Genomic DNA, 15,655 nt, shown 5'->3' on the forward strand with positions numbered 1-15,655 from the left:
TTCGGCAGTTTCTGCCGCAATTTTCGAGCAAATGCAGACTAGCAAGGTCTAATTTTGCTCTATCTTGCATGACGCTCCACGATTGAAGAGTCACCACCGGTACATTCGAGAGCAGTTCATAGATTCGCCCATATATACACGGTTATAAATATTGGAATTCTGAGACGAGGGTAGCTACAATTTTACATCTGAATAGCAACATGGCACCAAGCGAACTCAATTTCATCACCGGCAACGCCAACAAGCTTGCCGAAGTAAAAGCCATCCTAGGAGACACTGTGGTACTCAAAAATCAGAGTCTAGACCTGGTCGAAATACAAGGCACAGTTGAAGAAGTCTCTATTGATAAATGCAAGAGAGCTGCGGAAATCGTACGCGGAATAGAAACACTTGTATGTTGAACAGGACGCTGACATTAGATGATGCAGATCGGTGGACCTGTCCTAACAGAAGATACTTGTTTATGTTTCAAAGCGTACAAAGACCTTCCAGGACCGTACATGTAAGCGTCTCACTAACGTGTTCATGTCTTATATACTGAATTTTTCGCTAGCAAATGGTTCTTGAAGGCCCTTGGGCCCCATGATCTCTACAAAATGCTCGACGGCTTCGAGGATAAATCTGTCCAAGCTGTAGCTACCTTTGCGTACTCAGAAGGGCCAGGGCATGAGCCAATCCTGTTCCAAGGCCGAACAGATGCAAGTTCTCCCCCAGAACCTCCATTCCTGCGCTGGAACTGACTTTGTGCTTAGGGAAAACTAGTGCCCTCAAGAGGCCCTACCGTCTTCGGTGCGTTGGACACTTGTTTATTTTCCCCTTCGATCAAGATACATGCTGACCTTTGACTGCAGGCTGGGACTCCGCTTTTGAATATACGCCAATGGGCCAAACGTACGCTGAAATGCCCAAAGAGGAAAAAAACAAGATCTCGCACCGCGGCAAAGCGTTGGAAAAGCTCAAAGAGTGGCTCAAGGAGAACACGGAGTGAAAGACCTTCACTCCCCATCGCCATCTTCCTCGGCACTACGATCCTGCTTCCACCTCTTCACCCACTGTTGTATTCGCTCCACATTTGAGTCGATATCATCCAACGAATCACTCTGGAGTTCCACGACGATTTCCTCATCGTACGCTTCGCGAGCTTCGTCCAGCAACACTTGCATGATCTCGGCGTCCATGTTCTCTTCAAGCTTCTTGGCTGAATATTTGCGAGCGCTCAGGCGGTCGTATAGAATGGTCGAATCGCATCTGAGAACAATCACGAGATCGATCCAGGACTTTGGAAAGAGATCGCAAGCGTGCCAATCCAGTATGAACCCCCCGGATGGAATATTTGCGGACTCGAGAGCGTCCAGCAGCTGTAGGACGCATGATCAGTAAAAGTTTCCTAGACTATAGAAGAACTTTCCTTTCTCACCTTGTCCTCGTCTACAATCCAACTTTGCAGCTCCTCGTCCCGACCATCATAGCAGCCCTCTCGTTCTGCAAATTCGTTGATAGAGAGGTGCTTTAGACCACAAGCCTCAGCAACTGCTTCAGCATGACTGGTTTTCCCCACACCAGGAGTGCCTGTTATTATGATATTAGGATTTTTTCGAGCCATTATTACTTCTATTCAAAGTTTTACGTAGCCCGTACATACTCCGAAAAAAAGTCCGACCAATAATTTCTCAATCAGGAAACTTTCGGCCTGAGGCATCACTTACATCTCCCCATCCGGGTATTCAGTGGTGGCATCGCCTCTTCTACAGCAGTATCAGCATGTCGGTCGCTCGCTCAAGGATATTGGAGCTGATGAAGGTAAAATTTTCCCTATTACTTGTTAATGCTCTCGTGCACTCGGACTGACCTGCGTGCAGCTCCAATGCTCCATATTCAATACCACATTCAACCCCGACCGATTACGACTGGGCAATAAAGTCTTGCGCCAGCGACTAAAGGGCCATATACTATCAAAATACTACCCGCCGAAGGTAGACGTTATTCAGAACTTGAGAAAAGACTATCCTGATTGCTTGGTTCCGGATGAGCGGGAGGAGTTGCGGTTGGAGGCCGTAGAGGCGAAGAGAGCAAGAGGCAAGGGTGCTCCAAAGAAGCGTACGGCGGCAGGTAAGTCATTGAGCACTCGTTTGATACAGTCCGATCATTTCAAAACTGAGACAACTTCACAGAGTCGAAGAAGCTCACGAAGAGGAAGCCGGGGGCGAAGTAAGCCAGGAGCAAAGTCTGGGTAAATTCGTTGAAAATCTGTATACCATATGCATTGGGCCTGGCGCTTTGAACAAAACTCGGACTATGTACCAGTACAGTGGGTCAATATATCAAGATTTGGACTACGTATTCGTTACTTTCGAACGGCATTGCACAATTCTTTTCAACGAGCCTGCTAACCGGCGATGTGAAGCGCGACCGTTTCATGTGAATCTGGTCTCCAGATGCACATTGGTGCCCCCTCAGCCTTCGTTCTTCCCTCGATTGAAAAGTAATGGCAATTTCGGTAACGCCGAAGAGTCCGATTTCTTGCTCGGCATGAACCGAATGTTGCCCGACCTCTCCGCAACACGCATAGCAGTGATGGTCCATTGACTGGCATTTTTCTTTCTGAACGAAACACCGTCTTTCAGCAACACCACAACCATGTAGCGTGATTCGCTCGCTGCAAAGTTTTGCTGCCACGAAGAATCGTCCGCGACTTGAGATTAATGCCCCGATTCGTCTCCGGCGACTACGCGTGATCGAGCTTCATTCTGCTATTGGAGAAAAGGACAGAGACAAAGAAAGACACAAAGTAACAAGAAAAGCACGCGTCCCCTTCAGCCTGGGCGATCTCACTTCTCATAGTAGCATCGACATGGCCCTTCTCTGACCCGGCTAGACAATCGCCAAGGCAAGAACGGGGACGTCCAAGCCCGTCTGACCCTCCGGTCACTCGAGGATAACTCGACCGGCGAACTCGATCCGGGCAGCCTTAGATTCCCGCGGTCAAGGGAGAGAAGCAGGAAGCAAGGCCGTCGTTTCCCGCTCCCGAGCAGACAGTGATGGATGTATTCTTCGCGTCTCGCTTAACCATGGGCCCTTGTTCATGATGTTGGAAGACTACCAACAAAAGCATTGCTTTACAAGACATACGAAATCGTTGATGGGAGGTTGTATGTCATCAAAAAGTTTAAGTTTCTTTTTTTTTTCATAAAAAAAAACATTTGGCTAAGTTTCACATTAGCTTTCATTGAACCTTTGCTCACGCATTTTATGTCTGGCTCCCCACCCACCAGTCCCAACAATTGCACCGACGCCTGGAAAATGCTAACATACATTACAAAGAAGCTTTAACGCTGTGCAGCACCTGTCGTATCATTTCGAAAGGCCTCAAACATCATTATCGCAGCCTTAAGCAGTAGTACAGGTTCGTCTAATGGCTCGGTTGTCTCACTTGTGGAGCTGCTGTCCCACACACCGAGCTTGAGCTCTTTCGAGACCTTGTCCAAGACTTCCCTTATGAATTTAGCGCTTCTGTACCGCGTTTGGAACACTCGGAGCGCGGACAGCAGGTACCGTAGCCTCTGTATGTCGGCAGTAGACTCCGGCGACCCAGACTGCGCGGGTCCGCGACACTTGAGAGACACCAAAAGAACGATGATGGGCAGCGTGAGCCAGGTGCCCATGAATGGCGGCATCTCTTCTGGCTTGACGTCGACCAGGAATTCTCGGACGATCTCAGCGGCCTTGGACGATGCATCTTTGAGCTTCTGCATGGCGGTGGCGGGAAATTTGGAGGCTAGCGGATCCGTCTTGCAGGTCAATCGGATAAATGGTAGGTAGAGAGATGCGGTTGCGGACCTAATTCTCGCAAGTTAGTCGGAAAGATACGACGCCATGCTTCGAGCAGACGAGAACACATACTCGCCAACAATACTCCACAGATAGGAAGGGCCTTTGGTATCAAGTATAGTGGGAGCGTGAGGACCAGTCTTCCAATGCTTGAACCCTCTTATCCATTCCCGTATTCGTATGTCAAATTGTGAGATCTTCAGGATGTCCTTCCGTCCCAACTCAAAGTTGCTGTCCTGTAGCTTTGGCCTAAGCCTCTCCTGGAACTCGCCCATATCTGCAAATATCTCGCTCAGCCTGCACAAGACCAGAAACGCGTCGACAGTCTCGGTCCGCGACGTGATGTTGCTGTACCGCGGAAGGCATATCTCGAGACCAAAGTCCTCGCGGTCAACGCGAATCCAATTCGGTCTTGTCGAATACGGGTGCAGCGGTCGTCGCCCAGCGTAGCTGAGAGCGCGATCGCGAAGTATACACGAGATCCAGATCAGACGGCTGCGGTCTGTGATGGAGCCACTGGACGGTTCGTCGATTTTTGCGAGTTTTGCGTGGACGAACGCCTTTTGTATCCATTCGCCGCAGTTGTGGCGTGGTTCGGCGTAGCACGGACTCCAGTAGCTGAGGAGCATACATGCTTGTGTCAGGCTGTAGTCGTCGCCGGTCTCGCTCCACTTCTCGTACAGCTCCTAGAAGGAGAAAAGGTTTAGTGATCAGAATTTTGGCACAAGTGACAACGGTGTTTTCGAACCTTGACTGCTCGAAAAGCGAATTGCTGCAAAGAGTGCTGTGTCCATCTTGAGTAGCCGAAGAGCTGTCGGGAGCTAAGATACTGTAAAAAACTCAGCAGCTGACCATACTGATTGTCATGTTTCGACTTACCATGGATGCACACAGCATCATGACGCCGAGCACGCAGGCTCGACTATTACGAAGGGCTACATCATCGACAGGCGCGCAAAAGCAGGCGTCAAAGTCGAACTCGTCGATGACGGGGTAGTACGGGTGGATGTTTTGAAAGAACATTCGAATCAACTGATGAAAGAATGGACCCAGCACGAGACTGTACGTAGTTTCGAGGACGCTCGCCGGACTGTCTAGGCTGAATCCACTTGCGGCTGCGGCGAAAATCAGTTTCTTCGCATCCGAATATGGGGATGCCGTGCCGTATGGAGGCGGGTAGGGGAGGGTGACATACTGGGAAACTGTGCCTGAAGAGCGCTCATATCATCATGATTGGGGCTCTTGGTGAAAGGGAGTGGATAGAGCTGCTGTTTTACCTTCAACCGGTCGGGGATGGGAGGCTTCACGAACACATCGTCCTGCGGTTTATCCTCGTTCGTGACGCTGTCTCTGCGGTGGAAGGGAAAGCTCGTTCCATCGCCCTCGGATCCAGGAGTACGGACTATAGGGTCGTTGCTTTCCGTCGTGCCCGTCAGGCTTTGCGGAGAGCTTCCGGAATGGTCTGTATTCTTCGGCGACTCGACGGAGAAGTCTGGCTTCAGGAAGTCGAGCTCATATTCAAGCCAGCCAAAGTCGGGAGTCTGATGTTGGAACGATGATGTTAGCAAAGTGGAAAACGGACACAGCTGAAGCGAGAACATTGAGGACAAAGAAGGGGAAGAACCAGGGGGGCTCAGCCTTCAAAAACATCACTTACATCGCCCAGGATGACACTCGTATCGAACCCTGAAGTCGCCATGGTGAGTGATTAGTATCACGGACGAGATGCACCTCGAAACAGCATGCTCGGAGGACGCGGCGTCGACGAACACAGGTGGGAATTTGATATCTGACGTCTGGGTCGTCACACAGGACGTTTCTTGCCCACAGCCTATTTGCTGCTGGCCATGGAGCCGGGACCCTGCATTTGTCATTGGGTCGTTCGAAGAACACGGACTTACTCGGTGATTTTCGAGTCAGCTGCGGGAGCGATACGTGGGCGCGTTCCAGCAAGCGAGCCAATTGCCGCTGCGAGGCGAGATCATCGAAATCTGGGGAACCCACGTGTGGAGGAAATGAACTTCCGTGTGAATCGACAGCTCGCTTTCGTCCCCGTTTGGTCCGCGATGGAGGGGTTCGCTGACAGCGCCCTCGCCCTGCGATGACTCGGCCCCAGGGCGTGTGCAAAAGGCTTGTCCACAACATCATGAGACATGGGTCGATCCCGTTGTGCGGTCACTAGTCTCGGCAGCAAGCCGAGCGTGCACAGCTGCAAGCGATTGTGGGCTGTTCTGCAGCCCACAACCACGACTAGCCTCAAAGGACTACGCCATCGCAAGCACTTCTACAGATCGGAAACGGATGCTCTTTGCCGTTTCACCCGGTTGAGCTGTCCAGCATACAGGCAATGTGGTCGTATTCGGGTATTTAAGGAAACCATGGCCGCTAAGCAACAATGACAACATAACTTTGATGCACCCGCTAGTCTGCTCTTGCAGGTAAAACATGGAAAATGCATTCCCCCTTCATGTCGCCTTCATGCATCCGTATGCGGCGCACTGAACGAGTATCCACCTGTCTGCCTACTGCGGGAGCTCCCATACTCTGGAGCATCTCGATTTTGGGGACTATAAACGTTGGTTGGGCTCAGCGCGCTTGGCGGTTGGTAGCTGCTCGCACCGCGGTACTCGGTATCTTCATACGGAGGCACAGCATGAGCGTCGTCAAATGGTCCATGGCCACCCCATTGCACTGGCTGACCCGGGTGTCGCCCATCCTCCGTGTCAGTTCCGTAGTGTCGTCCATCCATCCGCCCGTCATCGCTGTCTGCATCGTGGGGGCCATCGATGTCCTGCGTGTTCGCGTCCCACACCGGATCCTTTGGATCACCGAGTTCCGCATCGTTCATGGCTGGTTTGTATGGCTGAGCTGACTCGGGCGCAAGCCATGGATCGTCCATTTGCGGGTTCTTCTTCACCTTGACCGTGTAGAAGATTGATATGCCGGACGAGATGAGGAAGAGCAAGCTGTGGTCAAACGTCAGAGGCATCGAATGTCACACTCGCAGGTGGGGACGTACAATATGACGACGCCAACGCTGCTGGCACTGTAAGAGAGAGAGCACTTCTTTTCCGTGCCGTACGCAAACGTCGTGCAATTTGCCTGATCGGTAGGAATTTTCTTGTCCTTGGCGCCTTGTATAGTGCCATCTCTGTTCCATGATAGCACCGCGGCAAACGCAGCAAGCCAAAAGATCTTGTACTCATTAGTTCTGATGTTGCTCGACCGGAAGGAGAGGCCAAGGGGGAGGCTTCGTACAGCAAAGAGCACGTCAACTATGGCAAACCACATCGCTTTGGCGACATTGGCTGCCCTTGACCATATCGGCACGGCAACAAGATATATCAGGGCTGGTATCGAGAGCCAGCACACTGGTTGCGTTGTCAGCGTCGTCTCCCTTTGTGTGTGCATCTGCCAGTCTGACCTGCGAAGAACCATTTCGTCCTGCCATCTGTGCTGCCTTGCTGAACAAAAACAGCCAACGTTATGCAAGCAGCAACGAATATCAACAGAGCCTGCAGCGTATGTACGCCCGTTTTCACCTTCTGCAGTGTGCTCAGCGCTTGCCGCATCGTGTGGGACTCGTTCGTCGATGGATGGCGAGATGAAGAGTCAGGAGTATGTGCGGGTGTAAACAAACGGTCGAGCTGTACGAAGGGCGCGAGACGAGTCGGGAGACAGAAGAGAGGAAGGAGAAGTCACGAAAAGGATTTGCATCTACGGCCTCATGGCGAGGAAGGTAGACGAATCGTCAAAATTAAAAGACTGCAGACGTGGGCGCAGCAGTGAAGCTGAGTTTGTTACCGGTTCAGTGTGTTGTCGCCATGCCGGTGGCGTTGTTCTGGGCGATTCCTTGTCTACACGAGACATGCGCAAAAATAGACTGGAGACAGTCGGCAGGAGAGCTCTCTGTGCTTCGTGCAGGCGAGCGTGAATCCTCTACGTAAGGAAGAGCACAGGGTGAGCACATCGTCTCTCAGCCTCGACGGATTGAATTTTGGTTTTTCTTTGTCGCTCTTGAGGGGTGGTTCTCTTTCTGGTTGATGCCGTCATCTTTGACAAAGGACCGCCAGCTTCTGCGGCTGAGACAACCCCTTGGCCCCGAGGCCGCTGCGTTAGAGCTTGCTCATCTGGGACCCACAGCCTCAAGGCGCATTCATTCCCGTCGACGGCATCCCGCCAAATAGAAAGCGTCTCCGTCGGTGACGAACGGGGAAGAAGCCATGCCTCATCTTGACGGGAGATGGGCATGGGCTTGTCAGCCTTGTCGGCAGGATACGACGTGTGCATTCGAGATGATGAACCGTTCAACGGAGGCCGTCCGACGGTCCGGCGGACACGAAAGGTCTCACGTTCTTCTCCACGTAGGTAGAATTACAATAGCAAAGTCTGTCCACGCCGGGAGAGCTGTTCCTTCATCTACAGCTGCTTGTCAAGCATGTCCGGTGGCACAGCCCTTACACCTGGGGGCTAGTGCAAAGTCTTTATCCGGCCTGGATGTCTTCCGAAGACCAGGGGAAGTGGAGTAAATCACAGTCCCACACCACAAGATGTTCTACTGTGTACAAGGTCCTCCGTACTGCAAGACTTTGTGGCTTTCGTAGAAAAATGCCACAATTCTGGGACATGTCTGACTTCGGTATGTTCCTCTCCGCTCAGTTATATATATATACACGCAGGACCATGCCTATATAGAATTCGGGCGTAGCAGCTGAGGAACCAGAAAGTTTGTGAAACTGTCATCTCATCTCAGCCTTTGTGATACACAAAAGAAGATCCCACCGCTCCGAAAAGCACGGGCACCGCGGTTGGTCCAATATCAATGCTCGAAGGGCCGGTTCCGACCTCCTGAGCTAGCAGCCAAATTAACGTGGCTAATGGGAAGCACGACCATAGGTCACGATGGCCGCCGTCTTGGAGTCTGAGGGCTGGCGAGGCTCAATAAGGTGGACCCCCACGAAGCCAATTCGAGCAAGTCTGGCAACACGTGCATTGTCATGATCCGTGTGGGTCTCTGACGGATTGTAATGAGACAGGACAGATAACTCGATGAAAGCCCGAAGGCTGAGACGGAAGAGTGGGATGGATAGAAGAAGCTGAAGTCGCCAACGTCGACGCAATCAGAAGATCACAGATAGGCTGTGAGCGTGGCACACCGACAGCCTGGCTTTTTTTTTCTGTTGGGTTGTTTGCCCTCGAAGCGTAAAGACTATCGCTTGGCTAAAGAACCCACCCCCGCCACTGGTGAACGCATTTGCTGGGACCATACATGCACGTTTCCGGCCTTTGGAGGATCTGGCTGTGAGCATTTCGCGATGCTTCGACAGCGAGCGACACTTCGGCCTCCGGATGTGGAATAAAGCAAGCGGCTAGAATGCCACCACGGTGGAGCTTTTTTGCTGGTGAAATCACATTCGCCACGCCTCCATGGGGAAGAGACAACGTAGCATCAGCTCGAGATCCTTCAACAAAAAAAAAAATTACCACCTCTTGTGGCATAGGAGAAGGCATGGGATTGCGCCCCAACACCGTTGAATATTGGTTCAGCCACTTTGAAAACCGTCGGGACAGCTGATCGAAAAGAGAAAATTGTTTAGGACGCGCAATGGCGCCGACCTGATGAAATAAAAACGGCATCCTTGGCCGGGCAAGTCCGAACTCTCCTTCCCTCGCCTCCAGCCCATACTTTCTCCTTTGCCGGCAAGGCCTCTATAAACGATCAGCGACGCTTGCGGAACGTTGTCAGAGGCAGTCCATCACCTCCAATCGAATCCAACTGCAGCGTGACGTGAATCCATTCAGGGATCTCGACCTGCAGCTTGTCTTTCCACCCCCACCTGTCCTGTGCTCTCCCTCACTCCAGATTTTCTCAAAAGCCAGGACACATTTCATTTCAATTCTCTTTTCCACAACCGATTCGAAAGGCGAGCGCACATTCGAACCCTACAATCATGTCTGGCATTTCAAAGGCGATCCCGTCGCACCTGAAGCCCGGCGGGGCCAAGGACGCAAATGGCGATGCTGAGTTCTCCAAGCGTCACCACGGCAAAACCCAATCGCATGTGGTGAGTTCTTTCCATTGCTCTCCCATTTTGAACCTGCCAAAACATATCTTTGCCTTGGTTCTCTTGGAATGTATCATGCAGATGGCGTCGCGAACGATGGATGAGCGAGTCCAGCAGATACCGAACTTGACAGAACCATCGCCGTCTCCGCTTTGACCCCTTCGAAGGACCCCTACAGTTGACCATACACCGCCTTGAAAAATTCACGAGAACACGCCATGAGCTTCAACCGAAATGGACCCATTGCCCCTGGCCAAAATGCACGAGCCCAAGAGGAAGCCGTAGCTTACAAGCGTCCCTGCTGTAACTATCTCTGGACTCGAATGTCGCCCTGAGTTGAACTGCTGGCTGTATCAAAGCGGTGAAGACTGCCTCGCCAGTCACCGGCGACTGTCCAATTGGGTAAATGCTCGCCATATGGCTATTTCTCTCAAGATCATGGAGTCACAAGACAGGATGACTGAGAACCTTTCTTTCGAGACCGTTGCGCAGCTGCTCTCCGAACGGCTTGCAGCCTCTTGGAGCTGAGTCCTTTTTCCGGGTTACGTCAATGGCCTACAAGGCATACTATCTAGACTGCACTGCAACGTTTTACTAACCATATATGACTTGCCTAGGCTTTCGAGAACACGTCTACCAATATCGCGGCCTCGCAAATGCGCAATGCCCTCAACAACCTCATAGATACTGTGAAAGAGCCAAGCGAGAAGAAGGTACGCAGATGTCTCTGTACTACCGTATGAAAACAGAAGCTGATAAGGCACAGCGATTTGAGGCGGAAATGGACAACTTCTTCGCGCTGTTCCGTCGCTACCTTACCGACAAGGCCAAAGGTAATGTGATCGACTGGAACCGTATTGCTCCACCCAAGGAGGGTCAAGTTGTCGAATATGCCGATCTTCCAAACACCGAGGCCGTGGACTACCTCAAGCGCTTGGCCGTGGTTAAGCTGAACGGCGGTCTTGGTACCTCCATGGGCTGCGTCGGTCCAAAGTCAGTTATTGAAGTTCGCGATGGCATGTCCTTCTTGGACCTGTCTGTCCGACAGATCGAGTATCTCAACCGTACATATGATGTAAATGTGCCTTTCGTGCTCATGAATTCGTTCAACACGGATGCCGATACGGCAAACATCATCAAGAAGTACGAGGGCCACAACATTGACATCATGACCTTCAACCAATCCAAGTATCCCCGCATCCTCAAGGATTCTCTGCTGCCGGCGCCAAAGAGCTACGACTCGCCGATTTCAGACTGGTACCCCCCAGGCCATGGTGACGTGTTCGAGTCCATGTACAACTCCGGCATCCTCGACAAGCTCATCGATCGGGGCATCGACATCATCTTCCTGTCGAACGCAGACAATCTGGGTGCCGTTGTCGACCTCCGCATCCTGCAGCACATGGTTGACACCAAGGCTGAGTACATCATGGAGTTGACGGACAAGACCAAGGCGGACGTGAAAGGTGGTACCATCATCGATTACGAAGGCCAGCCCCGTCTGCTCGAAATCGCCCAGGTGCCCAAGGAGCATGTCAACGAGTTCAAGTCGATCAAGAAGTTCAAGTACTTCAACACGAACAACATCTGGATGAACCTTCATGCGGTCAAGCGCGTGGTCGAGAACAACGAGCTTGCCATGGAGATCATCCCTAACGGCAAGTCCATCCCGGCGGACAAGAAGGGCGAGGCCGACGTCTCTGTCCTTCAGCTCGAGACGGCGGTGGGTGCGGCCATCCGCCACTTCAACAACGCGCACGGCGTCAACGTACCACGACGCCGCTTCTTGCCCGTCAAGACGTGCTCGGACCTCATGCTCGTCAAGTCCAACCTGTACAGGCTTGAGCACGGCCAACTGGTCATCGACCCGAACCGCTTTGGACCCGCGCCACTGATCAAGCTTGGCAGCGACTTCAAGAAGGTGTCCAGCTTCCAGGCTCGCATTCCAAGCATCCCCAACATTGTCGAGCTTGACCATCTGACCATCACCGGCGCGGTCAACTTGGGACGCGGCGTCACGCTCAAGGGCACGGTCATTATTGTTGCGACGGAGGGTAGCACCATCGACATTCCGCCAGGCTCCATCTTGGAGAATGTGGTCGTGCAGGGCAGCTTGAGACTTCTCGAGCACTAGGCGGCTGCGTCGGATCGCTTTGCATGCAGTGCGGCAGATGTACGAGCCTTTTTAAAGCAAGACGACATATTGTAGTGACCTTTTTTTTTTATTTAAAAATTAACGTCGTAATTGCAGCGGATTCCAACAAAATCGCACCCCCCCCCCCCCCCCCCCTCAAAAAAAATACAACGATAGCACCGAAGCATGCGAAGTAGAAGGGGTAATCACATGACGAACGAAGCGAAACAACGATCGGAAAGCATAGGGATTGTGGATGTAGCTTAGATGGGCGCTGCATGCCAGGCTGCACAGCCGCTAATTGTGAACGACATGGTTCCACGGTTTCTGGCTCCCCGCTTCGCGTGCGACCCGCCGCCAGCCTGTCCTTTCGGGCCTGTGAACAAGTGATGTGTACATGTGGGAGCCAACGGGGCGTCCCTGAGCTCCTTGTGCCTGACTGCTTGCTTTTCCTTTCTCCTCGCCCGACGACGCCCTGCCACGCCGTGCTACGCCCCCTCATGCCCAAGCGTGGGTGCCGGAGACCCCCCGCTGATCCCAGCCGGGCCTAGGGACATGCGTCAGTGGCGGGGGGCGCTACCTGTGTGATCTGGCATGCTGCTGCTGGCGGGATGCGTGTGAGGCCCAGCGGAGCTTGTCTCGCGGTCGGACGACGAGTGGTGAAATCGCCTTCAGAAAAGCCTGGTCCTGTCAGCAGTCGCATGGGCCGGACTCACGTCTGTCGACTGCTCGCTTAGCTGCTGCTGCTGCTGCCTTGCTTCGTCTCCGCCCGCCCGCCCGCTTTGCGGTCAAGCCTCCAGACCCGTGATGTGCAGGCGTGCCTTGGGCGTGGCCGCACCTTATGACTATTGCCTTGGGAATGACATGGATCGTTGCTTGAACAACACGATCCGCTGTCTTGCCGTCCTGCGCGCGCGCGCGTCCTCCTCCTGCTGCGCCCGCCAGTCTTTTCGTCGTTTGCTCCTCTTCAGACCGCGCGCAAGTAAAACGCAACATCATCGAATGTCCCGTCTGAACACGTACCAACACTCGCTGCTTCTCGTACGTCATGGCGGCAGAAGACGGTGCCTCGAGGCCGAGCCCGAGCACTGAAGACGTGTCTCCAAAGGGAACGCCGAAACAAGCGACAGTGGACTCTGTGGACGAACACGGGCAGGATGCCGACCAGAAGAGGGTCGAGGATCGTGAGGCCTTGCAGTATTGGGGCTACCTGGTGAAGTCGGACAAGTGCGGGACCGACAAGCTGAACAGCTTGCTGGCGGGCATAGCACACTACATCGTGAGCGCTTCGCTTTTTGCGCGATCGGTTGCGGTGATCGAGAGCGGCTAATGTTCTTTCTCTACAAGGCAAATCACTTTGAAGGGATACGGGACTGCCCGGACCTCACGCCGATGCAGCTCGCCGCATTTTACAGAGCCGTGGGCGGGAACTACGATGTGCTCTTCGTCGAGACGCAGGCCTCTTCGATAGCATTCATCTACAAGGCGCTGGGCTGTCTGCACTCGATTCAGCCAGAGGGCAACGACGGCCACGCGCCACCTACGGTCCCGGCATTGAAGCCACGCGGCTTCGTTACATGGCAGACAATACAGCTGTTGCTCGGCCCGGAGGAACATGTGCCTTTCCTCCAAAGCGCGGTCGAGCAGTTCGACATCGTCGACCCGGAAACCGGAGAGAAGTTTCCGAAGGTGTTGCCCGACGCCGCCTTCCCATCTGAACCAGACCCGGCGATGACGGAATGGTACAACCAGGTGCACGAGAAGCTTTGGCGGGATATGCAGTGCCCACAGATACGAAGGAGCCTATCCCTCGGCGATGCTTCAGCGAGCGAGCTGTCGGGCGACGAGAGGGTTGCTGCGGACTACTTCCGCAATCCCATGTTTCGAGACAAGACGGGACGGCCGACTGTGGTGCGGAATTATTCGAAAACAAACCACGCAAGGAGTCCACGACAGGGGCTTGCCGATCGAGGGCGTGCCGTCATGCACAGCGTAAGGCATTTCATCAATCCAACTAACACGAGCCACCATCATCACCAACCGTCGCCTCCGACTAGACGTCCCAGACGAGTCAGTCCGGCAGAGAGATACGAAGTCGACGTTGACGACAGCGAAGATGAGTACGAGGACATCACGCCCACAGAACGCTATCCCCAGTACAAAGGTAGACCGCCTCGACCAGCACTCAGATACAAGAGTCCCGAAATGATCGAGACTGATTCTGATTCAGAAGGAGTCTACGTGAACAAGAGACCGGTTATGACGCGCCGCACGAGTAGCCAGCAAAGTCGCAGCCGAGAACGAAGAGAACGTGAACGTGAACGTGAACGAGAGCGCGAGAGAGAGCGGGAACGAGAACGTGGACGGGAACGTGAGCACGAGGAACGTAGACGCGAAAGGGAATGGGAGCGCGACAGCTCCGGTAGTCGCAACAGACCATCTCCAACACTTCGCCATCGTCGCAGCCACGAACCGGCAGTCAGCCCACGCGACTATTTCCCTCCGCACATACGCGAGTACGAGGGACCCCGACGCCATTCCCACTCCACTCATGGCAGCTACGGGTTGTTCGCATCATCAGAGCCTTCGGGTGGCTTCGCACCATCCACCGAACCGCCCATGGCTTCTCGCATCTCGAGGATGCAGAGCACACGCACGGCGAGTCCGAGACGCGATCACTTGAGGGCGACGCCGCCAGAGGAACGAGGTAACTACAACGGTCGGCCCACCGTGCGCTACTCGAAGCGCAACGTCGAACCCATCGACGATCGTCGAGCGCGCTACGATTATAGGAAACACAGCGACGAATATCTGAGCGTGAGCAGGAAGGACCCGGGCAGGAGCCGAAGCTACGACCCAGATATTGATCGCTTACGACAGAGCACGAGGTATGTGGAGGGCGCGTCGGGCCGGAAGTACCCCTCCGAGTACCCTTGGAGATGAGACCAGGACGTTGCGGACGTGATGATGTTGATGAGAGATGGAGGACATGATACCCATTTTCACCCCGTATCTTTTTTCATGTTTCGTGTTAACGGTGTAAACGTATGTTCTTCTCAGGTCGAACGGATTGCAGTTGCGTTAACTGTCGCGACAGCCTTTCTCTCTCTCTCTCTCTCTCTCTCTCTCTCTCTCTCTCTCTCTCTCTCTCTCTCTCTCTCTCTCTCTCTCTCTCTCTTTCTTGTGTCTTTCTGTCTTTGCTTTGATCTAGGTCTTGCCACCCACTTAGACATACACAAATCAGTAACGCAGCACGACGGTTTCGATATACTAAACCTGATCCGCTTTCTTTGTGGTGAGAATCGATGACATTTGACCAGCTTCTTGCTAACCCTGGCCCCGGCAAGGAATGCCACGTTCAGAACGATTCTTGGATCACTATACTGTGGCGGGCATACTCGTACTTCGTACGTCTAGGCTTTCTGCACGTTTCGGTCACTTATTGCGACTTCCTTCGTCTTTCTCTGTTGCCCTTCGCATTACGTTGCTGCTTTTGACAATCACAAACAACGCGAGGCGTCGGCTACATTTCTTTATCGTCAATTTCGCCGCTCCGCGCTACTGAGCTGACCTGTAGCTTGCGGCACGGCGTTCGATCTGACCGTGCCGTTTGAGACGAGCGGGTCAA

General features: G+C 53.2%; 7 protein-coding genes across 8 annotated transcripts; 4 read left to right on the forward strand and 3 right to left on the reverse strand.

The window, feature by feature from the left end:
- The first annotated feature begins 74 nt into the window (after positions 1 to 74).
- On the forward strand, positions 75 to 1,416 carry PV09_00176 (inosine triphosphate pyrophosphatase). Its single transcript, XM_016352865.1, has 5 exons — positions 75 to 371; positions 429 to 502; positions 554 to 698; positions 753 to 789; positions 852 to 1,416. The coding sequence occupies exons 1-5, from the start codon at positions 201 to 203 to the stop codon at positions 986 to 988; spliced, it is 564 nt and encodes a 187-aa protein (XP_016219122.1). The 5' UTR covers positions 75 to 200; the 3' UTR covers positions 989 to 1,416.
- Positions 408 to 1,610, reverse strand: PV09_00177 (uncharacterized protein). The gene is made up of 2 exons (XM_016352866.1): positions 1,418 to 1,610; positions 408 to 1,358 (listed from the first exon to the last, which is right to left on the reverse strand). Exons 1-2 carry the CDS (start codon positions 1,601 to 1,603, stop codon positions 996 to 998), a joined length of 549 nt encoding a protein of 182 aa, XP_016219123.1. The 5' UTR covers positions 1,604 to 1,610; the 3' UTR covers positions 408 to 995.
- A 127-nt stretch (positions 1,611 to 1,737) lies between these two features.
- On the forward strand, positions 1,738 to 2,412 carry PV09_00178 (uncharacterized protein). Its single transcript, XM_016352867.1, has 3 exons — positions 1,738 to 1,800; positions 1,860 to 2,109; positions 2,172 to 2,412. The coding sequence occupies exons 1-3, from the start codon at positions 1,762 to 1,764 to the stop codon at positions 2,210 to 2,212; spliced, it is 330 nt and encodes a 109-aa protein (XP_016219124.1). The 5' UTR covers positions 1,738 to 1,761; the 3' UTR covers positions 2,213 to 2,412.
- A 706-nt stretch (positions 2,413 to 3,118) lies between these two features.
- Positions 3,119 to 6,018, reverse strand: PV09_00179. 2 transcript variants are annotated; one of them, XM_016352869.1, is made up of 6 exons: positions 5,486 to 6,018; positions 5,024 to 5,369; positions 4,708 to 4,943; positions 4,577 to 4,657; positions 3,901 to 4,514; positions 3,119 to 3,837 (listed from the first exon to the last, which is right to left on the reverse strand). In XM_016352869.1, the coding sequence occupies exons 1-6, from the start codon at positions 5,525 to 5,527 to the stop codon at positions 3,327 to 3,329; spliced, it is 1,830 nt and encodes a 609-aa protein (XP_016219126.1). In that variant the 5' UTR covers positions 5,528 to 6,018; the 3' UTR covers positions 3,119 to 3,326. The 2 variants fall into 2 exon arrangements, with proteins under 2 accessions (XP_016219126.1, XP_016219125.1); XM_016352868.1 differs by lacking the exon at positions 5,486 to 6,018 and having other exon boundaries at positions 5,024 to 5,448.
- A 129-nt stretch (positions 6,019 to 6,147) lies between these two features.
- On the reverse strand, positions 6,148 to 7,877 carry PV09_00180 (uncharacterized protein). The gene is made up of 4 exons (XM_016352870.1): positions 7,253 to 7,877; positions 7,087 to 7,199; positions 6,848 to 7,023; positions 6,148 to 6,794 (listed from the first exon to the last, which is right to left on the reverse strand). The coding sequence occupies exons 1-4, from the start codon at positions 7,398 to 7,400 to the stop codon at positions 6,305 to 6,307; spliced, it is 927 nt and encodes a 308-aa protein (XP_016219127.1). The 5' UTR covers positions 7,401 to 7,877; the 3' UTR covers positions 6,148 to 6,304.
- Positions 7,878 to 9,297: 1,420 nt separating this feature from the next.
- On the forward strand, positions 9,298 to 12,187 carry PV09_00181 (uncharacterized protein). The gene is made up of 3 exons (XM_016352871.1): positions 9,298 to 9,893; positions 10,511 to 10,606; positions 10,660 to 12,187. Exons 1-3 carry the CDS (start codon positions 9,780 to 9,782, stop codon positions 12,025 to 12,027), a joined length of 1,578 nt encoding a protein of 525 aa, XP_016219128.1. The 5' UTR covers positions 9,298 to 9,779; the 3' UTR covers positions 12,028 to 12,187.
- A 412-nt stretch (positions 12,188 to 12,599) lies between these two features.
- On the forward strand, positions 12,600 to 15,114 carry PV09_00182 (uncharacterized protein). Its single transcript, XM_016352872.1, has 2 exons — positions 12,600 to 13,306; positions 13,375 to 15,114. Exons 1-2 carry the CDS (start codon positions 13,076 to 13,078, stop codon positions 14,968 to 14,970), a joined length of 1,827 nt encoding a protein of 608 aa, XP_016219129.1. The 5' UTR covers positions 12,600 to 13,075; the 3' UTR covers positions 14,971 to 15,114.
- Positions 15,115 to 15,655: the final 541 nt, after the last annotated feature.

Source organism: Verruconis gallopava (genome assembly GCF_000836295.1).
Source record: "Verruconis gallopava strain CBS 43764 unplaced genomic scaffold supercont1.1, whole genome shotgun sequence".
In the NCBI taxonomy this organism is placed as follows: Eukaryota; Fungi; Ascomycota; class Dothideomycetes; order Venturiales; family Sympoventuriaceae; genus Verruconis; species Verruconis gallopava.